The 26462-nt window shown below is 44.3% G+C and overlaps 2 protein-coding genes across 10 annotated transcripts in view; one reads left to right on the top strand and one right to left on the bottom strand.

Annotated features, from left to right (window-relative positions):
• The window catches only part of RNF25 (ring finger protein 25), a 115221-nt gene extending 94322 nt beyond the window's left edge, over window positions 1-20899 (bottom strand). For 2 of the 6 annotated variants that reach the window (XM_078652685.1, XM_078652688.1), the window contains exon 1: window positions 20764-20806. Coding sequence is in view for 1 of the 6 variants with exons in the window: in XM_078652682.1 (XP_078508808.1) it covers window positions 20764-20795 (32 nt within the window). In the remaining 5 variants the exon portion in view is untranslated. Of the gene's footprint in view, window positions 1-20757 lie in introns of all 6 variants that reach the window. The other 4 variants (XM_078652682.1, XM_078652687.1, XM_078652686.1 and 1 more) reach the window with 4 other exon arrangements.
• Window positions 20900-21389: 490 nt separating this feature from the next.
• Window positions 21390-26462, top strand: part of STK36 (serine/threonine kinase 36) — a 272812-nt gene continuing 267739 nt past the window's right edge. Inside the window, exon 1 of one of the 4 annotated variants that reach the window (XM_078652681.1) lies at window positions 21390-21702. In XM_078652681.1, the coding sequence (XP_078508807.1) occupies window positions 21619-21702 (84 nt within the window). In that variant the 5' untranslated portion in view covers window positions 21390-21618. The remainder of the gene's footprint in view (window positions 21703-26462) is intronic. The other 3 variants (XM_078652680.1, XM_078652678.1, XM_078652679.1) reach the window with 3 other exon arrangements.

The raw sequence follows: 26462 nt of genomic DNA, 5'->3' as shown, positions 1-26462 counted from the left end.
CACCCTCACTCACCCTCATTCACCCTCACTCACCCTCACTCACCCTCACTCACCCTCACTCACCCTCACTCACCCTCACTCACCCTCACTCACCCTCAACCCCTCACCCTCACTCACCCTCAACCCCTCACCCTCAACCCCTCACCCTCAACCCCTCACAACACATATTGTGTTACAATAGGTGTCACATTTGCGAAAGATAAAACTATTGGCATTGTAAATAACAAAGCTATTAATTTCGCTATTTTCAAAACAAGCACATAAATAAAAAATGTGTCCTTTACAATACCAATAGCTCAAACTTTCCTAATGCGAGACCTATTGCATTGCTGTGCTTCTCTCCCCTGCTGCACTCTCCTGCTCTCTAGAGATGTGGCCTAACGACCAGAGCTGCCATCTAAGTCACGTAAATACAAAACATGTTGCATTCCAAATGCTATAGGTGTCACATTCGCGAAAGTTATAACTATTGGCATTGTAAATGACAAAGCCATCAATTTAGCAATTTTAAAAACCAACAAATAAATAAAAAATGTCATTTACAAGACCAATAACTCCAACTTTTCTAATGCGAGACCTATTGCATATCCAATGCTTGTTTTTCCTTGTTGTCTATAGGTGCAGAAGCGTGAAGGAGGGAGCCGTGTCCTATCGTTCTACAGGGTGGGAGACTTGGTGTCTCATCAATATACCACCCTCTTTTCGGGTTCACTGGAACGCTCATAGTGTTATCATCCTGTGGGTGCCTAGTGGACAAGGGAAGGGGACTGGTACATGCTACGTTCCTGCAGTGCTCGGGCTGGGCGGAGTCCAACAGAATATCAAGCCCACGTATTTAGCACTGCCTGAGCGAGCATGGATGAGGATGGGAATACGTTAGGTGGGGGTACAGGAGGTCCCTCAATGCAAGACATTATGGGGGCAGTGCATACATTACAGGCACAGGTCCAGGAGCTACAACAAGAGAACGCAGGTTTAAAACAGGAATTGGTGGCTGTTAGGGCCCGAGAGCAGTTGCAACACAGAGGAACCACTCCCGTTATACAGCCTGCAACCTTTCAGTATAGTGGAGGGGTGGGACAAGGTGCGGTTGGTGGCAGCAACCCCGTTAATGTGACTGTGTCTTCTCCGGTTGCGGTCTCTTTAGCCCCCCCCTGAGAGATTCACTGGAGACAGTGAGAAGTTTGGGATGTTCATGACCCAGTGTCAGCTACATTTTATGTGTAGACCGAGTGCCTTTCCTGATGACTCCGCTAAAGTTGCCTTTACGATATCTTATTTGGCTGGTAACGCTGCCCAGTGGGCTATTCCTTTGGTGGATAGTGATGATCGTGTGCTGTATAATTATACCGCGTTTAAAGAAATGATGCGGGGATTGTTTGCCAAGCATGCGTTCATGCAGGCAAGTGATGCAGAACTCATGAAGCTCCGGCAGGGCAGACAGGATTTGTTGTCATACATTGCCTCCTTCAATCGGTCGATATCTGAGACTCATTGGCCCACTGAAAAGAGGACATCAATTTTTTATCAGGGTCTTTGTGAAGAACTGAAGGATATAGTATCACAGGTGGTGGATCCACCAGAAGACTGTGCGGCGTTCATAGACCTTGTAGTTAAACTGAATCATAGGGTGTCAGAACGGCGTGGAGAACGCAGCCGGTTCCAGGCATCCAGGAGTAGTTATGTGAAAGCCGAGACAAAGGCGGTGGGGGAGAGTAGGACGTCGCCTGAACCTATGGAACTAGGAGGGGTGAGGGGACCTTTGACCCCGGAGGAGAAAAGGAGAAGGAGAGGGAACAATCTGTGTTTGTACTGTGGCCAGGGAGGGCACTTCGCTCGGGAATGTCCTGTGAAGCCATCTGGTGCAGGGTTCGGCAAAAAGGTAGCCTGTATTCAGGTGGACCGTGGGATAGATGAAGAACAAAGTAAACAGTACGAGGTTGTTGGAACTGTAGACCAAGCCCCGAGACATTTTGTTATTAATGCCCGGTTATTGCTTTCAGTACAGAACCATGTTCCTGTTTCGGTGTTGCTAGATTCTGGTTGTACCGGAAATTTTATGGATATCACTATGGCAGAGAAATTGGGGGTTTCTTGTCAGCTTAAAGAACGACCTGAGCCAGTGAGGGCTATCGATGGGACTGAGCTGACGTCGGGGTGTATTACCCGTCAGACTACACCTTTGTGTCTCTTATGTGAGAATGGGCATTCTGAAATGGTGGTATTAGATTTGATTGATGCCCCTTCCTTTGGTTTGGTGTTGGGGGTTCCATGGCTGCAGAAGCATAACCCCAGGATCGATTGGGTGCAGAGACTGGTGACGTTAGATTCAGCGCATTGTTTGAGGAATTGTTACACCGTGGCAAGTGCGCAGGTCAATCCTTTGGTCTGTGCCGTGGCAGACGTGGGATCTATCCCGCCACAGTATATGGCCTTTAAGGATGTGTTCGATAAGAGATACGCTCAGGAACTACCACCTAATAGAGCTTACGATTGTAAGATTGATTTGGTACCAGGGGTTTCGCTGCCTTGCAGCCGGGTGTATGCATTGTCGGAACCCGAAGAGATACATTTGAAAGGTTACATCGATGAGATGTTACGGTTGGGGTTTATTCGTCCCTCTTCCTCTCCTGTGTCATCGGCTATATTTTTCATTCCTAAGAAGGAAGGAACGTTGAGGGCTTGTGTGGATTACAGGATTTTGAATGCGGCCACGGTGAAGAACAGGTACCCTCTTCCACTCATCTCCGTGTTGTTGGACCAGCTCCGCAAAGCCACAGTATTTACTAAATTAGATCTGCGGGGCGCTTACCATCTCATACGGGTTAGACCCGGAGATGAGTGGAAGACGGCATTCAAAACCAAGTACGGTCTGTTCGAATACACCGTTATGCCACTTGGCTTGTGTAATGCGCCAGCGGCGTTTCAGTTTTTTATTAACGAGGTCCTCAGCAAATATCTGGATCGCACGGTTATCGTCTATTTGGACGATATCCTTGTTTTTTCCGAAGTTAGGGCCGAACATACAGACCATGTAACTCAAGTGTTACAGACACTACAGGAACATCAATTATATGCTAAGTTGGAGAAGTGCCAGTTTGATACCCAAGAGGTAGAGTTCCTAGGATTCATCATTTCGGCGGAAGGGATCCGGATGGACCCAAAGAAAATACAGGCCATTGTGACCTGGCCTGTGCCGACATCAGTGAAACAGATCCAGGTGCTCCTAGGTTTCGCCAACTTTTATCGGCGATTTATCTCACATTTCTCAGACGTAGTGGCGCCTATGACTCGCCTCTTGAGGAAGGGTATCCCCTTTGAGTGGACAGATGAGACTCAGGAGGCTTTCCGATCTTTGTTGGAGCAGTTCACCTCGGCACCTGTATTGGTGCATCCTGACCCTGCCCTGCCGTTCTTTGTAGAAACTGACACGTCAATGTGTGCTGTGGGTGGGGTGTTGTCCCAACGTGACGAGGCTACTGGTCATATGCATCCCATCGCCTTTTTCTCTAAGACGTTGTTGCCAGCCGAACGGAACTATACGGTGGCTGAACGGGAATTACTGGCTGTAAAACTGGCCTTTGAGGAGTGGCGACACTATTTATGGGGCGCTAGGCATGTTATTACCATCTACACTGACCACAAAAACCTAAAGTTTTTTCGTTCTACTAGGGCGTTAACACCTCGACAGATGCGGTGGGTTTTATTCTTTAATGAGTATGATTTTGTCATCACCTACAGGCCTGCGGCTCAGCAGATCAAATCGGATGCTCTTTCTCGGATCCATGGCGATCCCAAGGACGAAGGCCCTTTGAGGGAAGATAGGGCTATGATTGAGAGAGAAAGGATTGTAGGGGCCACGGTTATGGATGACTTTCCCGCATTGGTGAAAGAGCGACTAAAGCAGTTGAATTTGGCTCCTTGGTTTTCGTTGCCCCAGGTTTCAGTGAAAGAGGGGTTGTTATATCATGAGGATAAAATGTTTATTCCCCCTGGGTTGAGGAATGAGGTTTTGGAGTGGTGTCATTCATCAGCCTTGGTGGCACCTCCGGGGATAAGGAAAACGAGGGTAATGTGTATGAGGTGGTTTTGGTGGGACTCCATGACTAGTGACATTCAGGGATATGTGAGTGCCTGCCCTATATGTGCCATCAGCAAGCCTTCGCACTGTAAGCCCTCGGGGCTCCTGCACCCCTTGGAGGTACCTCCTTCTCCATGGCACATCATAAGTATGGATTTTGTGACCGACTTGCCTTCTGCCTCTGGTTATACTGCCATAATGGTAGTGGTGGATTTATTCACCAAAATGGCGCACTTCATTCCGCTCTTTAAAATCCCTACGGCAAAAGAGATGGCGGTGGTTTTCATGTCCTCAGTGGTACGTTTACATGGGTTGCCGGCGATAATTATATCTGATCGGGGAGCGCAGTTCGTGTCTCATTTCTGGACTGAACTTTGTTTGGTACTTAAGACGGAGATACGTTTGTCCTCGGCATACCATCCTCAGTCTGATGGTCAGACTGAGCGAACCAATCAGACGATGGAGCAATATTTGAGATGTCTGGTTTCGTCATTGTCATGTGATTGGGTGACGGCTCTGCCCATAGCGGAGTTTGCCTATAACAACAGCCTACACTCCGCTTTGGGCATGACCCCATTCTATTGTTCGCTTGGATACCATCCTAGAGCTGTGGCTATTCAGCCTACGGGACGCGTGCCAGCCATTGATGATGTGTGCGGGCGACCGAGAGACATTTGGGGTTTGGCCAGGGAAAGTTTAGTCGAGGCCAAGGCTGCAATGAAGACACAGGCAGATAAACATCGGGCCCCGGCTCCCTCATATAAGGTGGGCGATCTAGTGTGGTTGGCATCTCGTAATCTGAGGTTACAGGGATCACGTAAATTGCAGCCTCGGTACGTGGGTCCTTTTCCAGTAACTCAGGTTGTTAATCCAGTAGCGATAAAGCTTAAGTTACCACAGGACTATGGGGTGCATCCTGTGTTCCATACGTCCTTACTGAAACCCTATGTACCCTCAGTTCAGGTGCTGCCCCCTCCTCCACCATTGACGATTGATGGACAGGAGGAATTCGAGGTGCATGCTATCCTAGATTCCAAACGGGTCAGGGGTCGTCTTTTCTATCTGGTGGACTGGAAAGGTTACAAACAGGAGGACAGGACTTGGGAGCCAGCTGGGGGGGTGCATGCCCCGCGATTGGTTTGAATGTTTCACAAGCAACACCCCTTGAAACCCCGCCCTGTGGGGAGGGTCATAGGGGGGGGGGGGTACTGTTAGGGTTTGGGGCTAGTCCTATCTCAGTGACCATGGATCGTCATCACATGACCTGGGCCAATGGAATAAATGTTGGTCCTACCTCTGTCTCATTGCTTGATATTGCCATTGTATGGACTCTGGTATCCTGCTCTCTTGGTTGCTGTTGCTGAAGATTCCTGTTGTCCTGGGTTTTTGTTCATCCCCCTTGTTTCTCTCTCACGGGCTCGTGTGAGATATTGGTTCCCCTGTTGTGGCCGTTTTCCTCCCCTCTGTAGCTAGTCAGCTCCTTGTCCCGGGGTTTTTTCTGTTCCTTCCCTCCCTGTTTATTTTTGTATTTCCCAGCGTTTGTTCGTTTTTTAAAACGAGTGAGCGGGGGCTCCCGCTCACTATTTTTTGCCTATTTCATTGTGCCCTTTATTTTTTGCAGTGTACCGAGTAAACGCGAAAGGTTATCGTAGCGTTTCTATCTCGGTTCCGGGCGTCATTGTTGGGTGCCTTTCTACATCGTTATTTGCGGTAGTGACGTTTTGGGTCACTCCGCTAAGGGCCGTGTAAACAAACGCTGAGTAGTCTCGGTGATCCCGAGTGTCCCCTTTACTCCCTTTCTGTTTGCCCTTTTATTTATGACACAAAGGTTTTTTTTTGGCTCAGCTTGTATGTTGATTCAGACTTTTTTTTCCCTTCGTTTTGTATTTTGAAAACGTAACTGAAAACGAAGGACGTTGTAAATAAGTACTCCTGACTGGCCATCCTATTCATTAGTGTATTTTTCTTATTGGATTGTCCAGTGCCTCCACGAAGCTGAGCCTGCGCTTACCACTGGTAAGAAGGGGGTGCATGTTGGGGTGGGACATGGTCACTGAGATAGAGGTATAGTAGTGTGGAGCCTGTACAAATGGAGGATATGTTTTTTCCTTGTTGTCTATAGGTGCAGAAGCGTGAAGGAGGGAGCCGTGTCCTATCGTTCTACAGGGTGGGAGACTTGGTGTCTCATCAATATACCACCCTCTTTTCGGGTTCACTGGAACGCTCATAGTGTTATCATCCTGTGGGTGCCTAGTGGACAAGGGAAGGGGACTGGTACATGCTACGTTCCTGCAGTGCTCGGGCTGGGCGGAGTCCAACAGACGGCATGCAATTGTCCTGTTCACAGGAGCACATGTGCAAGGCTTGAACCACATGCCTAGGAGGACATCAGTCGATGCTTCATTAAAGGGCAATAGACTGAAGCACTTCAGTCAGATTAGTCCTGACCTGCACGGAGGGAAACTCCAGTCCAAGGACCTCTGCTGCCCTCTTTACCACCATGGCATAAGAAGACCCCTCCTCCATAGTCACAGTCGGTGGAGAGAGCATGGCAGTATCTGAGGATGTACCAAGTCTGCTAGCTTCCTCAAGATCCTGATACCATTCCATCTGTTCTACAGATGGATCCTTGTGTTATAAAGGGTTCATAGACCCCTCCCAGTCCTCTCCCTTGCCTGAAAAGTCCTCAAAATTTCCAGGCGACAACATCGAACATCTAGATTCTGCTGGCACAAAGAGACATCGATCAGATTCTGAGTCGTCGGGAATAAGGATGTTTTGGCACTGCTGGAGACGACAGTGTTGAATTCGGTGAGGCCCCTTACGACCACGTGAAGCCTGAAAGCTCACGAGAGGGGTCGGTCCGCTCAAATACGTGGTGCATGGCCTCATAAAATTATTTTATCAGAGAAGGTGGCGCTCCGGCTCCTGGAAACGGAGCAAGAAGAAGAGTCGACCCTGTCTCTGCATGCCCATGTCTAGAGCGTCGGTGCTCCTGACCTCGTTCATTGACGGACAGCCGAGGCGAAGAGGAAGTCCGCTTAGACTTCTTTTTCTTGTGCCTCTTCACCGAGTGTCCCGAAGACCTCGAAGAACAGGAGGAGGAAGAGGACTTTGGGCTCCGGTAGAAGGTTCTGCGACCTCCTATTCTCCGATCAGGACCTCCAGAGTCTTGCTGACCGGTGTTGACTGCCAGGCCGGAAGGAGCTTCATACATCTTGCTCCCCCAAGGCCTTCGGAGCCATGGGGTGACAGTCCGAGCATGACTAAGTTGTGGTCGAGACACCAGAGACATACAAGGTGGGGTAAAGTTACTGACATGTTGCAGTGACAGGCGCCACAAACACGGTTTAAACCTGGTCTTTAAGACAGAAGGTATTGGGATAATACTGGCAGAGAAGGAAAAGAACTGACGCCTGCGCATCTGGGTGGGCCATATTTAGGTGACCACGACATAATAACCGATGCTAACAATGCCATGCAGAGTCGAATTGAGCCACCCGGCGGCATGCGCAAGGGGACTGCTCATGCAAACGTTTCCGTATTCATCCTCGTGAATCCAAAGGTAAGGTATCTGCAGCTAGAAGTCTGTCAGATACCATATGGAATAATATGTAATAAAAGAAATAAAAGTTAGAATGCAATAAATGCTTACAGATATTATTATAAAAGGACAATTAGACAATGTAACAAATACTACGGACCTCAGTCTAGATCCATACAGTCTGTGAACTGTCCTCCTAGAGTTTAATGCCCAAGCTTATACATTTTGCAGTGTGACCCACATTTTTGCAGTTAAGGGCCTTTGACAGATTAAAAGGGCCTCTGATATTGTTCCAATACCTTCTGTCTTAAAGATGGGTTTTAGGTATTTTCCGGACCTTGTACAAGGATGGACACAGGCATACTATGAGTTCAATAGACTCCTTTGCTGTTTTACACATCCTAAATGTATTATACACTTACGCCTTTGTTTTACAAATACCACCAAAGTCATTTAAGGGGAGATGTAGAAGGATAAAATGCAAGACAACCTTCTTCTCCCAAAGCTGCATGGTGTCAATCGAGAAATTCACTGCTTTCAGTTTCACCTCCAGACCTCTCAATCTTGGCCTGTTACAAACACCTGCAGATTACTAAGTCTAGGGCTTAGGGTACTTTCAAACATTGCGGTTGGCTGGACGATGCAGATCTTAAGCTGATAACCTAATTGAGTATATAACCCTATTCATTTAGGCGGAAAATTCTCCTTTGATCTCCTGAAGACGGTCTTTTACCCATGGAGAGATTGGATTTCAGAAACGAACTAACTGGATCTTTTAATCTTGTGACATTCATTGTGTAACCTTGTTGTTTGCCGTGAAGCGACAACTAATTGCAAAGGTCGTGAAACATATGTTGACTTGTCTTTAATATTGCCTGAAATTCTCAATAAAATGTCTGAACTATAAATATCAGGTTTCTTCAATGAAAACTTCAGAATTCTGTCTAGATATATACATCTGTTGAGAGGTGTGTACCACCATGAACCAGCAGAGTATGTTAACAGGAAAAAATCTATTCATAGGAAAGTGCAGGAGCCCACTTCTCCCAGGTCCAAACTCCAGGGAATCCAAACCGCATCTAAGAGCTCAGTTGTGGATACCATGGGGAAGGAATGCGGGGGATGAGCTAAGCTCAAACAATTACACAAACGAATATAAACAAATGTACACGGTACATCGAGATTCAGCTGGTCATCAACTGTACACCTGTACAGCATGTTGAAAAATAAACAAACAAAGAACAGCATGTTAAATGCTAACACTACATCATCTTCCCCTTTATATAGAAAAAAAACCAAAAGAATATAACAATCCTTATATTTAGTAGGCATGGAGACACTGCAAGTGCTTCTACACTGTAACTGGGCATTACCATCAGGCTCAATAGAGGGCTAGCTAACGATTTCACCCACAATATTTGTAGGAACATTCCCATGTGTCAGGCTTGCAGACACACCTTCAGTGATGCTTACATCTGTGTCTGAAGAAGTATTTGGAACAGAAACTGAATGATGAGTGATAGAGTAAGAATTTTCATCTTCCAAGTTAAACCAGTTTTCAAATTTCTGGCATTTGTGCTTACCAATTTAAACTGCTTGTTCAGGCGTCAATTTAACTAGTGCTCTTTTACTCCACCAAGCTTTGCCCTGCAGCAAGGCTGACCCTTTGGATGTTTTCTCAATCTGAACTGGTTAAGAAAACACAGATTCTCCTTTTTTGACTCCAGTATGTTGTTTAAGCAGAACCCCGTTATTTTCCTTGAGATTCACACATTTCACACCGTGTGTAGTGTCATAATACAGCTTGTGTTTTGTCTATGCAGGATCCCCTCTTTGTTTTACCAATTTGGCTATACCACAATGGCAAACTTTATCTTTGGGCATTGTGTCCTTCACCCAATCCGGACAAACTTCTGATTTCCTTTTTCATAATAGAAGAAAAGGAGACATGCCAGTGGTAGAATGTCGAGGTGCGATATTATGCCCAGACTGCGTTTCAAGAATTCTTCAACAGGTACCCTACTTGCCAAAGCAGACGGTATACCTTCTTATTCACTCCATCTGCCAGATCATTAGAGGTCATGAATATAAAGCTACTTTCAAATGTCGGATGTGATGTTTTTGTACAAATTCTTCCACGTCTGAACAAATTAAATTAGTACCATTATCAGTAACCAAGTCCCTGGAAGTCCTTCATTTCCAAAGATTTTGCTTTAAATTTTATCACCGACAAAGTATTTGCAACTGGAACAAAGTAAAAAATATATCCATTTTGAAAAATAATCTACAAAGACTATCAATAATTTTTTGTCTGATGGTAGTAAATGAAATCGGCCTGCAAAATCTAGAGCTACTTTTGACCAGTGTTCTTCAGGATATGGAACAATTTGTAATGGTGTGTTATGGGTAAGCCAGTGTTTGTCTGAAAGCAGACAAGTACTGTAGGAAGATATCCAGTTGGCCACTTGGAAATCAAGTAAAGGCCATCAAAAATATTGTTTTACATTTTTACAAGTGGCCCCCATCCCTAAATGACCTTGATGGGCAGCTTGGAATCGTTTGGTCTTATGGCAGCAGGTGGAATCATAACATTGCGAAAAAGCAGCCCATTAACAATGGATAACTCACTGGTTATTTGCGAGAAAGGTCTGAGAGGGGCAGATGATGACTTTTCTTTGGCCCACCCTTTTTTAACGAACTCCATCACCAAAGATAAGACGTTATCTTCAGCAATGGCAGATGACCAATCTTCACGGGAAATGAGTTCAGAGGTACTGATAATATCTAAAAGTGGATACTACTGATCCAACTTCTTCATGCTCCTCAGAGTCCGTATCATAAAAGGGCATTGTAGATAAAAATCCGCTCTAGAGTTCCTGTTACCAGGAACGTAATCAATTTTGAAGTTGTACTCCTGTAAGCGTGAACGGAGTCCAACATGTCTTGCTGGCACTTTACGTCAGCCATTTCCATTGAGCAAATGAATCAAGGGTTTATGGTCAGTGAAAAGAACAAATCTCCGTCCTCTAAAATACATTTTGAACTTTAGATAGCCCATGAGCAGGCTAATGCTTCTCTCTCTCAATAGTATTATAGTGAGATTCTGAAGTTTTAAGGGAACGAGAAGCAAAAGCCACGTGTATTCATTGTTTTCATAACATTGTGACAATACAGCACCTATCCCAATATGACTTGCATTAGTCAACATGCATTTAAATTTGGGTTTAAAAGCCGACAGAGCAGGTGCATTTGTAATATTTTTAACTAGTGTAAAAGCTTGGTCAGCTACATCATCCCAAACAAATTGTACATTTTTCTGCAACAGTTTTCTAAGAGGTTTTGCAGTCATAGCATAACCTTGAATGAATTTAGAATAGTAATCTCTCATTCCTAGAAAATATTTTAAAGTATACTTATCATTGGGAGGAGCAACACCTTGTATGGCTTGCACTAGTGGAAACTTTGGGTGTATATACCAGTGTCGGATATATGATGTCCTAAATAATCTAACTCAGTTTTGAGTAATTTACATTTCTCAGGCTTAAGTGTAATGTCTATATGCATGATAACTTCAACAGCTTTTAAAGGTATTTTTATGTTTGGTCTTCGTTCTTGAAAATATATGGACGTCATCCTGATAAGATTGTGTGTTCGAGATCTCAGCTAAAATGGTGTCCACTTGTTTTTGAAAAAAGCTTGATGCAGGATGCAAGACCAAATGGGAGCCTTAGGAATTTGTAAGCTCCAAAAGGAGTGATAAAGATTGTGAGTTCTTGAGATTCTGCAGCAATGGAAATATGATGGTAAGCGGAGCGAAGATCTAATAAAGAGAAAAACCTTGTTGTACTGATGTTGGAAAGTAAATCATTGATTTTGGGTAATGGGTGGCAATCAATCACCAAGTTCTTATTGACGGTGCCTAAGTATGCATATGATGTTACGTCTCCGTCCTTCCTGCAAATTACAATGGGACTGCAGAGGAAGCAGTCTGTAGAATTACTTGATCTTTAGTTTTTTAAATAAAATCTTACATTCAGATCTCACTGACAAAGGTACCAATCTGACCTTATGTGAGATACGAATGGCATTTTTTACAAGTATAATCTTCTGTTAAAATTTGTGAAACAGGCCAATTTTTATTGGTGAAAACATTTTGAAAAGTGCGCTTTATTTCTATGAAAATGTTACAATCTGAACTTTCTACTGAAGCTTTTGTACTTCACACACCCCAACTGGATTAGATGAACTAAGCACAAGATTCAATCCCAACTTTGCCAAATCTTGCCAACCTAGAATAAGTTTACCTTTATTAGTCACATATATTTTTTTGTAACTTTGTCTACCTAAACACTTTACCGTTTCCATGAGAAAAAAAAAACAATGTTGATGTCCTGATCACCATAAGATTTTGGAATGACGTCCAGTTTATGTACGGTTGGATTGAACTACTTATTTGATCAAGTAGCATATATGAAATAATTGTAATGGGCGCCCCTGAATGAGCCATCATGGCAAGTGTGACGGAACCAATATGAACATCACAAATAGGTCATTTCTCAGATTTAACATCAACTGCATCGACATCTAGTGTAAGAACAACCCTCGACAGATCCTGTGTACAGTTCTCTGCAACAGAGGCTATGTACACAGAGCCAACATGAGAGGTATCTCCCCCACTCCTGCAGATGCCCTTAAAGTGAACCTTTTTGTGGCACTTGGCTCATCTTTTCCCAATGTCTTGGTATGCCGCATAATCGCTGATATGTGTTTTGGAACTACACTTCAAGCAAAATGATACACACTTTTTATGTTGAAATGTATTGGTTTTTGCCCTGTAAGATAAAGCGTTCTGAACAGAATCAATGGGTTGTGTCATGAGGTCTGCTGAACCACATTTCCAAGACATAATGGAAATTTCAATAACTTTAGCCATATATACTACTTCAATCAAAGCTGGATCTCTAAAGAGAGAAGTTCCAGATTTTTTCTTGAATTGGACCAAAACATGAATTGATCCCTGATGGATACAGTCCAAAATTACATTTTTCAGCCAGATTTCTCTGCGCAAAGATATTCTTCAAATGTTTCTTCTGAAGTTTGTTTTCTTCTATTAAAGTTGAATCTTTCTAGCAGTACACTTGCTTGTTCCGTAAATGTATTCTTTAGTCTGGTGACAGCCTTCAAATAATCATTCCAGCCTTCACCTTCTCCAGAGGGTGTAATTACAGGTAGATCATCAAAAACCTGTTGGCCTTCCACACCTATATTACTATATAAAATAGCCTTCTTTCTTTTAGCATTACATTTTTCAGCATCAATTGCTACTAAGAAATGTTCAAAAAGATTGTACCATTTTTCCCATAGTTGTGGTGGCTTACCAGGATTCTGTAGACTTACAGCCTTTTCTACAAAATCCTGGTATTTGCACCAATTGTAGAATTTATTTTCTTAAATAAAAATGTCCACACTGTTTACTGTAGGTCGATGGAAAATCCTAATAGGCACAAAGGTTTCAGTATTTGTATTTAAAAGGATTGATGCGCTGCGAAATCATGAAAATGCAGTGTTCTGGATTTGCTGGCTTCAAAACTGTCCAAAAGCAATATGGCCAACATGTTGCTGTGATGTGCTGCGTCGGCGTCAAATATATAGCTGGAGGAGTCACAAGAGATAAGCAAGGGCGGGCGGCACGTGTCAGGCAGCATGAGTGAAAGCGCTTGCACAGCGCTCAAGGTGAACCCTGGAGGTACGTGTCTGCAGCAGGAGTACGCACAATGTCCAAGGAGGACCCTCTGGTATGGGAACCATACCAAAAGCAAAGGGATCGCCCCACAAGGCAACTCACTTGGTCAGAGGTGGGAAGCTGAAGCAGTGCGGCAGCGCAAGGGGCAGAATCCAGGCTTGATGGAAGCTAAGTAGCCACAGAAATGACAAAAGTGGACAGTGAGCTCCTGCAGGTCGTTGCCAAGTATGTTGACAATAAGATGTTTATTCATAGGAAAGCAGGTCGGATCTTCAGGGAATCCAAACCGCATCGAAAAGCTCAGTTGTGGATACCACGGAGAAGGAATGCAGGGCATGAGTGAAGCTCAAACAATTACACATATGAATATAAACAAATTAAAGAGGTGCATCATAATAAAGCTAGTAATCAACTGAACACGTATCAATGACAAAGGAGAGCATGTTAAATGCTAACACTACAAAACTTCTGGAAGCATTCTAGCATCTTTCCAAAGTATCGCAGAAGTCCACAAAGGGTTCCTTCCCTTCCATATATTAAGTATGCTCTACACAAACGTAATATGCAGCATGGAAAAAAAAATACAAAACATCATAGAAACAGCTAACACAATTCGGGAATACAAGATTAAGTGAACATGTAAAATATAAACATGAACTAAATCGCTGACATTAATTACATTAAATATTCATTGTTAAGAAATCTATCAGTGTTTTTACTAGTAAAGTTAAGGACATCAAACAGGGTTCCATAAGGAACTTTTTCAATGTTTGTTTTTAATTCCTAGCTGGCCCAACTTCTGCCCTGTATACACCTCAGACTAAACGACCGAGTTACAATGTTCGATCTTTCCATACCCTGCTCTCAGTAGCCAAAATATCACATACACCACAATAAAATGACAAAATAAATACTTATTGCCATTCTAAGTCATTGGGCTTGTGTTCATTTATTCAGCATTCCACAACCGTATTAACAAAAATCCAATGGTCTGACAATTTATCTTGCATTCTTTGCCCATAGTTAATTCGATACCAAGATACGTGGTTACTTCTACGCAAAAAGCACCGAAATGGTGGGAAATAAAGAGCTTGCAGTGCCGGCGCAAATTACGGTTGGAAAACGAGCTAACAATGTGTAAGATCCTGTAACAGCTGAAAGAATCACACAGGAGGCAGGTAGAAGTGCAGAAATACAGGTTTTATTCTTAGTAAGAAGAAACCCATCCAGATTCCAACCAGTACAGGTAACTATCACCTGGGAGACCAGGACTGGTCATGGAATCCCTAAGAGCAAAACACCATGACATCTGAAGGAACTAGGATACCACACACCTTCCCCCGTTAACAAAAAAAAAATGAGAGAAAGAAAAAACAAAAAAAACAGAACAAATCAACATAAGAGAATATAAGAACATAGTTCTAAGATACAAAATCACTCAAATAGCTTGGCCTCTTAACAACCCTAGAGGACACACGTGGTGAAGCAAAATTGTCCGTTTTTAAAATCTTTCTAGACCCTGATGGCCCAGAAAACTCTGTTCTCTTGTACATAGATATTCTATTCAAATTCCATACTCTATGATCTTGAGTTCTAATGGCATTTCCAAACAACTTTATGACACGTATAGGATTAGAGAACTTCACTTTGGACCCAGGTTGTCCCCAACCTTGACCATGGTATTTTCTTGTGGACTTCCTGGATTCAAAATGGAATTTTCTGGGAAGACACTTGGCCTCTTTTCTCCTACGCCAGTCAGGAAAAACGCTCTGCAAACCAGATAAAGAGATAATTTCTTTCTAAATGTCTCACCCAAGCAGGTTCAACCAACATACAAGAATATCGATCTACCTCTGAACAGAACAAAAGGAGACTCACCAGTCATGCTATGTGGAGTCATCCTATAGCATTCCACTTTTTTTTAGAACTTCCTCTTTCCAATTGAAACCAGCTGCCTTGGCCCAAGAGATAGTTTCCTTCAACACTCTATTGAAACTCTCAACAACTCCATTAGTCTCTGGGTGGTAAAGAGAACATTTCTTGTGCCCGATACCTCGGATTTTAAGAACCGTCTCCATCTCACGCGAGACTAACTGCACCCCGTTATCTGTGAGAATAGTTTCTGGATACCCTTCCTTGGCCATAAGGGATTCTAGAAATGTTAGGAGACTTACAGTCTCAATGTTAGAGGTAAACTGCACTTCAGGCCACCTGGAGAAAGATCTATTAGCACCAAGATGAAAACCTGTTGACCATTTGAGTGAACTCGACCTAGTATGTCTAGTGCCACCTCTTTCCAGGGCCCACTGGGAAGATCTGAGGACCATAGGCTGAGCCCTTGTTGTTTTGGACTTCTCACTTGTGGAACACACAATGAAAACTCTCACAACTCTTTCCATATGAAGAACCATACCTGGCCACCAATAAGATGACCCAAGTCTCTCTTTGGTTTTTGACATGCCAGGACGTGATCTACGGGCTCGATCAATTAAGATTTGACGAAGTTTACTTGGTGGAACCAGCTTTGTTCCACATAGCAGCAGACCATCACAAACAGACATCTCATCCTTAAGGCCCAAAAACTTGGCAGCTTTTTCAGATGCTTGTTTCTTTGACTTCCAACCTTTGTGAATTAGCGGTAATACTTCTGAAAGGACGGGATCAGAAGACAGCTCAAGTCGCCACTGATGCTCAACGACACTCCCTTCACTAACTTCACACACATGAACATCATTATCATCACAATCTTCATCAACACCATCCCTTTCCACTTTACCCACAAGCCTAGATAGGGTATATCAGCAACATCTTTCTCTACTCCAGGAATATATCTAATAGCAAAATCATACTCCTGTAGAGCTATGACCCATTTCGTAATTCTACTAGAAACAAGATCAATCCCTTTCTTTTTAAAAGTTTCACAAAAATGCTTGTGATCAGTTTTTACCAAAAACTTAGTTCCCACAAAAACGACGTTTTTTTATGGCCCAAAACACAGCTAAGGCTTCTCGTTCAATAACAGAGTAACGAGACGCTGCATCTTTGAGACAAGAAAGAAACATAATGGTCTTCATTTCTCATTCACCCTCCTGTTGCAGAACAGCGCCCAAACCTTTGAGGCTAGCATCCGTTGTTATTATGGAGGTTTTTGAAGGATTACAACTTTTAAGTTTAGGGCCATCACCAAGCTTTTGCTTGAGAGAAAGAAATTCAAGATCACACTTCTTGCACCACTTGAATTCAACCCCTTTCCTCGAGAGGGCTCTCATACTATTACTGTTCTCTGCAAAATTTTCAATGAACTTGTTATAATATTCAATCATCCCAAGAAACTTCATGAGTTCTTCCCCATTAGAGGGAGCAGAAATACGAGAAATGGTGTCAACCAAGTCAGCCTTAGGAGCAATCCCTTCACCTGAAACTGTGTGCCCTAGATAATGAATGGAAGAGGTACCAAATCAAGATTTTTCAGCTTTGATGGTAAGAGTGGCCTCAGACAACTTACTTAAGACATCATTAAGGCAGTTCTCATGTTCACAAGAATATCAACTTGATACACACAAACTCCTTTACAGTCTTTGAGAAGTCTTTCCATTGCACGCTGTAATATGGAGTCCGCAGACACAAGACCAAACAGCATCCTGACAAATTTGAATGTTCCAAATGGTGTCACGAAGGCTGTATAGTTCCTTGAAGGCTCTGCAAGTTCAATTTGATGGTAGGCCGAAGGTAAGTCAATCGTGCTAAAAACCTTGGCACCCCCAAGCAAGACCAAGAGTTCCGAGATGCTTGGAAGGGGATAGCGGTCTACAAACACACATTTATTTAGCTGTCTCAAGTCTATGCATAGACGAAGAGAACCATTGGCCTTGTGGGCTGCTACCGCAGGGGCCAACCAATCAGTCCCTTCCACTTCTTCAATAATTCTACCTTTCTTGGGTTTGTCCAACTCGCTTCTCATTTTATCACTCACAGACAAGGGAACACTTCTTGCTTTACAGCTAAACGATGAGTCAGGGCATAGACATATATCCAGCTTGAACCCTTTTAGACAACCCAGTTCATCCCTAAAAACATTGGGAAATGACTGCTTGGCCTTAGCTTCAATATCAAGGGGACCCACACGGATTAAGTTTACATCATCCTTTAGTTTTATGGGGCAGTCACTACCTGGATCAAGCATGACCCCCAAATCCCCCTGGTGAAACAAGCAGATTATGCTATCACTTTTCTCAGAAACATAAATTTTGCCAGAAAAGTAATGTTTTTTGTATTCAATGAGACCTACAAAGTAACCACGTAATGGAATGGGTTCACCACCATAAGCCTAAGGACATATATCAGGTTTCAACAGTGAGACCTTAAGAGCCAACTTATTTTGACAAAATAGTTTTGAAACTATGGGGATCTTAGCACCAGAGTCAAACCACACCCTGGTGGATTCACCTTCTACTTGAATGTCATCAAAAGGACATGACTTACACTGTGTATCAGAATCAACTTGGACAACTATTTGACCACAGACAAAATCTTCCTCTGGAATTTCAGCTTCAACCCATTTGACATTGGCAGAGCGACCATTAGTTTTGCATAAAATCGAAAGATGTCCCCTTTTCTTTCATTTTGAACAGACATTTAAGGCAGGGCATCTCTTGCCTTTGGCTAAGTGGCCTACTTTATCACACCTATAACATTTAAATGAAACTGATTTATTCTTACCAACTCCTTCAGATTTGATGGTGGTTTTGGTTTCCTCCTTAACAACTTGAACAGTAGCTTGCTTATCTTTTTTAATTTTGTCAACATACTTGTGAGAATGTTCGATCCTCTTAGCTACTTGGATGACCTCATCTAAGGATGGCTCATCCTTCAACCACAACTCTTCTCAATGTTACACCCTAGCATGAGTTGGGCCCTGATTCTTTCACCCAACAAAGCAGCAAATTTACATAATGAAGCAAGCTTTCTGAGTTCAGTGATGTAAGCCTCAACTATCTCACCTTCATTTTGTAACCTTTTTGAAAACGGATATCTTTGCAATATCGTGCTCACCTTAGGCAAATAGTGTTTATCTTGTTTTTTCAAAAAGATTTCAAATTAGTTTAAATCATGTTATTCTGCGTATGTAAGATCCGGAAGATGATCAAAAACATCTTGCCCTTCTGACCCTAAACAGTGACACAGAAGAGAAGACCTATGCTCAGCGCTCAAGCTTACGCCACACACTCTTGCACACCGCTCAAAAATCTTCTTCCACTTTTGCCACTTAATGGGAGGTTCACCAGGGGACATGAGAAAGGGAGGGGCAGTTACGTTTTGCATGACTGGAGGAGCGAACTTGAAAAATGTGTACTAATGTAGAACAACAACAACGGTTTTGAGTAAGACACTTGAAAAACCTAAATATAACCTAGAAAAGAAACTAGATTAATGAAGGACCAAAACATTTTACAATGACACGAAAATCATGAGTCAAAATACCAATAATCCCAACCAAGTGATTATTGCGAGTCAATCAAAGTGATGTATGCGTGTCACAGAGGTAATAGCAAACAACGGCACGCAGAAAGAAATGTGTGCGTGTCATAGCAGTAGAGATTATCGATCATAAAGCATGCATTTTGCTTCTGAAGAAATTTACCTGTCAAAATTGAGAAAGTACAGTGTACAAACTCTCAACAGCAAAAAGGAAAAGAAGCTTGTACAATTGTATCAAAATGTGCATAGGGAACCAGAGCACCTAAAAAATACACCTAAGATGCTGCCATAATGCACAATGCTACGTAAAGAACGTCGCAGTAGAAAAACAATAGGTGTTCTAGTGTGCAGGTATGACACGTGTAAGGAACAGCAGGAGAAGACCTTGTCCCCGAAGACGCGTCAAAGAATGGCGTGTCCGAAGACTGAAAAGAATCGATGGAGGCACCACTGTGAGGTAAGTTTCATGCGCACTCAACAATCAAGGCTCGAGCTGGAGTTTCAAGAGATGCACACGCAAACTTCAAAGTAACAGCGAGCAGGGAGACTTCCAGGAAAACAAAGGCTTGAGCTGAAAGTTCGAATAATGCTGGCACCAAAGATAGAAATACAGCAGATTTCTAGCCTTGATTTCTTTGCGCATGCCAGGGTTAGAAACACAGCAGTTATAGCTTTATTTTGACCTTTAAATTTTCCGTCAGCAAGAAGAGATACTCTCAGTACGACAAAGGCTCATGCTAAAAGTTCAAACAAATCGCACGCTGGGCTTAAGGACGCTGCTGATTTTTTAATCTTTAAAACGTTGTATATTCGATATTCCAATTCCACCGATAAATAATGACACACACGCTCCACAACTAAAACGAAGCGCTCCGCAAAGCATTAAAACTTCAAAGTTTGAAAGATTACGCTCCCAGAAAATGTCATAGTTTTAAAATGTATTGCTGTCAAAGTACATAATCCAAGGAGAAAATATGCCGCAGACAGAGAAGCTGGTTCCAGAGCCACAAAAATTCCAAGGATTCAAAAGCAATGTCACATAAAGCCAAAGTACTGGGTACACTCCAGACAATAAACACAACACAAAAGACGAGCCCACGTCAGATATTCTCAAAAGTAACAAGGAAAGCGCGGCGATAGCTCCCAGTCTTAGTGTGTGTAAATGTCACAGTACCTTGTAAAAATAAGAAGTTGGGGCTGTTGAGTTCTTCTTTCCGTTCAGCTGCTGACTATGCCAGTGTAAGATCATGTAACACCTGAAAGGATCACGCAGGAGGCAGGTAGAAGTGTAGAAATTCAGGTTTTATTCTTTGTAAGAAACTCATCCAGATCCCAGCCAGTACAGGTAACAACCACCAGTCCTTTGAACCAATACAATTCTATCACCTGGGAAACCAGGACTTGTCATGGAATCCCTAGGAGCAAAACACCATGCCATCAGAAGGAACTAGGATGCCACACAATGTCTGGCAGACTCGGAGTGATTCAGAAAATTAATATATATGGCAAATTGTCATAAGTGAGCGGTCTCTAAAGTTAGAGCAGCTCGCTTAATTGGTCCGTGGTACTGATTGAGTAGAGGAGTGATCTCACCTGAGTCACTAAACAGGGTTATGTCTCTTGTTTCCCATCAGGGGTGCCTCCTGGAACTGACGACTGTCAATTTGTATCCCCCCCAAAGATTTTCTTAGTTTCTTTGCTATAGATCCTGACTCAATGTCACAGCGATAACCAGCTCTAAACGCACAGTAAAATGACGTGCAGAGGCTCTGTTTTAACAGAAATAATGATAACGCCCGAAAGAACAACCCTACTTGCGTCAATGGAGGCACTGACAATATCAACGGTGAGGCCTTGCTGTAAAAAATCGAGACCTAGTATCTTCCAGTAAGCCATGCAAACCCTCCTCACCCTCACCAAGTATCTTCTCCATCCTCCTCCTCCGCCATCTTCCTGAGAGAGTAATGCCCCGGAAACGCTCCGACCCGTACGGAACTAGCGGTTGCTGTGGAGACGCCGGGACGCGGTAATCAGAGCGGGTCCTCGATGAAGACGTTGACCAGTAAATTGCCTGCGCGGCATGGACATAGAAAAGGGACAATGACAACAGCAGACATTAACCACGATTGTCACCAGCTCTTTGGAAGTAGAGTGAGGCATGAAATTGGTGGTAGCTTCAAATAACAAATATAAGCAAGAGGCCTTGCTAAGAAAAATTAATAAGGAATTATAGCCATGTCAAAGTACATAAAAAACGATAGACACCTTGGGTGGTAACAAAGAAGAGAAATACCGGGTCTGGACACAAATAAACTGTGTTAAGACGAGGTAGTGCATGTCCCTATTGTTCATGTTGTACTGTCTGAAAGTTCAAGCTACTCATTGCGCTAGTTACACAGTTGTTTTCATGCTTTGCTTCCTCTTCCCAAGGTGGCGGTGCCTCAGTAACCGCTCAGGCTAGGTCTAATAGATGTTTCCTTTGTTTCCATTGTCGCTAAAGAAACAGGCAGAATTGTGGGCAGGCCGTAGGGTCCTGAGATCCAGGAAGAAAAGAAAATAATAGTTAGAAGGGGAGGAGCTGTTTCTACTGTAAAGTTCCCATGTTTTTTAAAACTACAGTTTCTTGTTGGGTCCCGAAGTTTCGGATCTTTACTGCAGTGCCAACCCCGAACTCCGCTCCAACTGCCTTTTTTTCATGTTAGACTGTGATCACCCTCTCTTCCAGTCTGGACTTCTCTCAGGCTGTGTCCTCATACCTCCTTTTTCCCAGACATGGAACGGTACCAGGTGCTGGAGATGGTGGGTGAAGGATCCTTTGGTAGAGTCTACAAAGGTCGAAGGAAGCAGAGTGGGCAGGTGAGGGGACCGAAAGGAGAACAAGCATTTGCAATGCAATAGGTCTCGCATTAATTAAGTTTGAGCTATTGGCATTGCTAAATATTGCAACACCAATTGCAACAAAAGTCTATAAATTGTAGGCCCAAATTTTTATTTTTATTTTTTTGCAATGGTGGCATGGTGCGCTTTAGATGAATATGTTTAAAAGTAAAGTGCGCCATACTGCGATTGCTACAATAGTTAATTGTGGATGCGTTAACAATTGATGTGTGCACTGATGTCTGGTGGTGTGTGTGCCTGTAGAAATCATGCACTGATGGCTGGTGGAAGTGTGCACTGCCATCTGGTGGTGTGTGTGCCTGGTGGAAGCGTGCACTGACGGCTGGTGGTGTGTGTGCCTGGTGAAAGCGTGCACTGACGGCTGGTGGTGTGTGTGTGCCTGGTGAAAGCGTGCACTGACGGCTGGTGGTGTGTGTGTGCCTGGTGAAAGCATGCACTGACGGCTGGTTGTGTGTGTGTGCCTGGTGAAAGCGTGCACGGACGGCTGGTGGTGTGTGTGTGTGTGTGTGCCTGGTGAAAACGTGCACTGACGTCTGGTGGTGTGTGCCTGGTGGGAGAGGGCACTGACGGCTGGTGGTGTTTGTGCCCGGTGAAAGCGTGCACTGACGGCTGGTGGTGTTTGTGCCCATTGAAAGCGTGCACTGACGACTGATGGTGTCTGTGCCTGATGAAAGTGTGCACTGACGGTGTGGTTGTGTGTGTGGTTGTGGTTGCGTGTGTGGTTGTGTGTGTGGTTGTGTGTGTGTGTGTTGTTGTGTGTGTGTGTGGTTGTGGTTGTGTGAGGCAGCCAGCCACCCTGCACCAGCTGCTGAAGGCAGCTAGCCACTCTGCTTCACTGCACTGGCACAATGAGATGCCATTTGCTGAAGGCAGCCAGCCACCCTGCCTCGTGGCACTGGCATGATGAGATGCCAGCTGGTGAAGGCGGCCAGTCACCTTGCTTCTCTGCACTGGAATGATGTAGGTTCACAAATGTTATCACTTTATTCCTCCCAGGTGTCCCCTCAAGTCTTTCTTGCATCCCCATCCTCACCATGAGAGACTGAAATACTGAGATGAAATGAGCGACTGGTTGAGAAAAGGAAAGCCTCTGCTGAAAGGAGGGACAGAATGACGAGGGGAGAGATAGCCCGTGTGGTACAGGATGGCAGTGGCAGGAGGAGTCCACTAAGAAGTCGAGCGCTTCTGGTGAAAGGAGGAACGAAGTGACTCTGAGAGGGAGAGACAGCCCATGGGGAGGGCAACTAGGAGAGACTGAAGGGGTGAAGTGAATGGAGGAGACCGGTAAGAAGCAGAGACTCTAGTGAAGTAAGGGGCAGGGTGACTAGCAAAGCGCAGAGACAGCCTAGAGTGGTGGTGGGGAGTGCCACAAGGATAGACTGAAAGGCTGAGATGAAATAAGTGACCGGGTTAGAAACAGAGAGCCTCTGGTGAAAAGAGGGGCAGGGTTACAAGGAGACGGGAGAGACAGCTACGAATAACCGGTGGGCAGCATCCCCAAATGCCATGCCCCAGCTTCCGAGCCACAGATCATAGATCTATTGCATTAACATTGTGAACCCCCCACTTTAGCAGCTAGAGCGGGATGGGGCTCTATATGTTCCTTTTTTGTCTGCAACTTGGCAGATAAACGGGCAATTTTAACGCAATAAAGAAGAAAAAAGATGGGCTAGTAGTAGAAAAGGGGAAAAAGGATGGATGGATGAGCTGGTGAAAGAATGGGTTGATAAAAGGTTATATGGATGAGTGGGTGCATAAAATCATTGATACATATGTGAGAGGATGGGTGTATGAGTGGGTGAAAAGATGGATGGATGGGTGAATGGGTGAAAGGATGAACACTGAGTGGGTGAAAGATGAATGGGTGGCTAGAAGGATGCATGTGTGAGTGGGTGAAAGATGGATGGTTGGGTGGATAGAATAATGAATGAGTGAGAGAATGGTTGAATAAGTGGGTGAAAGGATGGATGCATGGATGAGAGGATGGTGATGTGAGTGGGTAAGATGGTGGTTAGATGAGTGGGTAAGAGGATGGGTAGATGTGTGGGTGAGAGATGCTTTGCCCTGGATGGCCTGAGCGCGCTGTTGGCTCGTCACAGGAAAGTGGTATTCTGTAATCAGACATTCCAGCTATAAGGAAGCCCGACTCTCCTATGACAACTCGCTGAGAGATGCGTTTCACACATTTCCTTTAAAAACAGTAAAAACGCAGAGGAACAGAAATGGTGACAGGAATAATTTGCTTTCAGTTTGACTGCGACTTGGTATGATGGTAGGAGGCAATGAATGCTCGGGTTCCGCATCAGTGCTAAAACTCTGGCCTGGCTTATGGTGGGGAAGGCAGGAAAGTGGCACGCGCTGCGTGGGCACTCCTTGGGGGTGGGGGCAGATCAGAAAATCCTATTTTAAAGCCGCTGCTCCAGATAGTACAGCGCAGCGCTGGGTTGTCAGCTATAAGTAAAACTAGACACATATGTGGACTGGGCGAGCTACTCCAACTTGCCGAGGGAGAGCCTGAAATCTCTGAACTGAGTAGCTACTGATACGAAAGAGCTTGACATTTTTTAGTTGGGTGAGCTACTCACACCTGACATTGAACACTTTAGAATCTCAACACTGATGCCCCCATTTCGTGTGGCCCGGAATAATTCTGTTGTTTCCAAGACTTCGTAATATCTGTTACTAAGCCCACCTAAATGAACCTGCCTGAGTGTGCTACTCAAAGCGTTGAAAGGACATAACTAGGTATGTGGCCTAGGAGAGCTACTTACAACTAAGATGGGTCAACATGATATCACTCGACTGGGTGACCTGCTCACACAAGAGGTGCCATTTTAAAATCTGTGCACTGAGAAAGATGCAGCTGGCCTCCTCACCAACAGGGGGACATATAAGGAGCAGCATCCTGGCGTTGCTCCCTTGCTAGATAGAATTGAAGTTTTGTTCCTAAAGGGCCACCATGGTTGGTGGGCAGGCTCATGCTCCCCTAGTTATTCCATCAGGCTGTCAGGAGGGGACTGCTGAGGACAAAGGGTGTCTTATTATGGGTCAGTATAGGGGACGGGTCTTTTCGTGGTTCGGCAGTCGGCGCACTCTTGGCACGGGATAGTGAGATTTTCGGAATGGGTGAAAAACTGCTGGTATGGCTCATGTTGAGATCTCATGACTGGGTGCGCTACTCATACCGAAGGTGGGGCGCGTCTGAGATACTCACAACTCACAAGGGATAGTCTGTATTTCAATTCGTATTGCGTTTTTAACAATAATAAGCAAACTATGATCGATAATCAATTATCTGCACAAAAATATAAAATACCAAGGATACAATATGAAATATAAGCAGGAATAACTCACAAAAAGAGAAAACAGCATTAGGGAAAACATTACAAAGATGATAAATTTTGCTAGATCAAATTTGGACACCCTGGATGTCTGTGCCAGCTTGAACAAGCCGTCAACACCCCCAGCCCCCCAAGCCCCCACCACTTTCTCATGAGGAGGGGGGGAATAACCCGCAGAACAGGAGAAAGGTCACGAGGGCAGTGAACTGGCCTAACTCCAGTCAAACCAGTCTAGTGTGAGAGAGGAAGAGGGTGATGATGCGCGCAGATAACCAGAAACTGGTGTGGGCTGGAGGGATAATAGCGAGACGGGGAGGAGGAGTGAGAGTGATGTGAAAAACTGCAAAGACGAGACAGGGAGATAGAAACGACCAGAACAAGAGGAGACAAAAGTAAAAGAGGGAGGAAAGGGTTTGCACGCGAATGGAGTGGGTGGGGAATCGGAGAAGGGTAAAAGGGAAGAGTAAAACGGAGTGAGTAGATATTAAAGATAAACACGGAGAGGGGATATGAAGGACACAGATCAGTCAACGGTGGCTGGTGAAGGAGAGTGTCCAAGAAAGGCTGAAGGGGGAGGGGAACCCAAGCGTGAATGGAGTGGGAGGAAAAAGAAATTGAGTGGAAAAGAGGACAGAAAACAAGGACTGGGCGAGAAGGGAGGGGGGAATGCCAGCAGGAAGGGAGGGGGTGGGAAATGGTGAGCATTTCGCGGCCGCTTAATGTTCTCAGTGGCCACGTGACTCACTGAAAACATCAAAGCGGACCTGAAAATGCTCCCAAAGGCTGTAGGCGGACAAATGGTGCGTGCGCCCTGCGCATATGCACTGTGCCCGATCCGCCTGCAGACTTTGGGAGCATTTTTGAAAGCCCCCTTACTATACTCTCGCAGAAAAACACATGCGCGTTGTTGGTTCAGCGAGACCTAAAAAATACAGATGTGATTAACGAGCACGGAATTCGAAGCATGACAGCTTGACTTATTTCTTTGATGAATGCAGTAAAGCGCATTATCATTTAATGTATTCTGCAGTTTCCCCCTGAAAAAAAAATTCATGACTGGAAATCTTGAATTGTCCTCAGCCGATTCCCTGTTTGAAATCATCTCAGTTATGAATCTTATTCCTTACATTTTTACACCCCTCATTGAGGAATGATCTTCCACTGTTCTTCCAAGTTGTCTAAAGTCATTACAGCTTCCAAAAGCTACAAGTGACTTGTTTGTTCTTTAAAAGTTTTAGTCCTGAGACTGCCCGTAGTTCTTCAGGTTTTGCTTCTATGCTGTCTATCCCCAACATTATATGCAGTTCCCCAGGGCTCAAGTCCTAAAAAAAAAGTGGGCGGGGGGACTCGCCAAGTTAGGCAGAATGGGTGTGACAT

Source organism: Lissotriton helveticus, chromosome 7 (assembly GCF_964261635.1).
Source record: "Lissotriton helveticus chromosome 7, aLisHel1.1, whole genome shotgun sequence".
Classification (NCBI taxonomy): Eukaryota; Metazoa; Chordata; class Amphibia; order Caudata; family Salamandridae; genus Lissotriton; species Lissotriton helveticus.
Note: the sequence above shows the minus strand (reverse complement) of the source record. Positions and strands in the feature narration are given on the sequence as shown.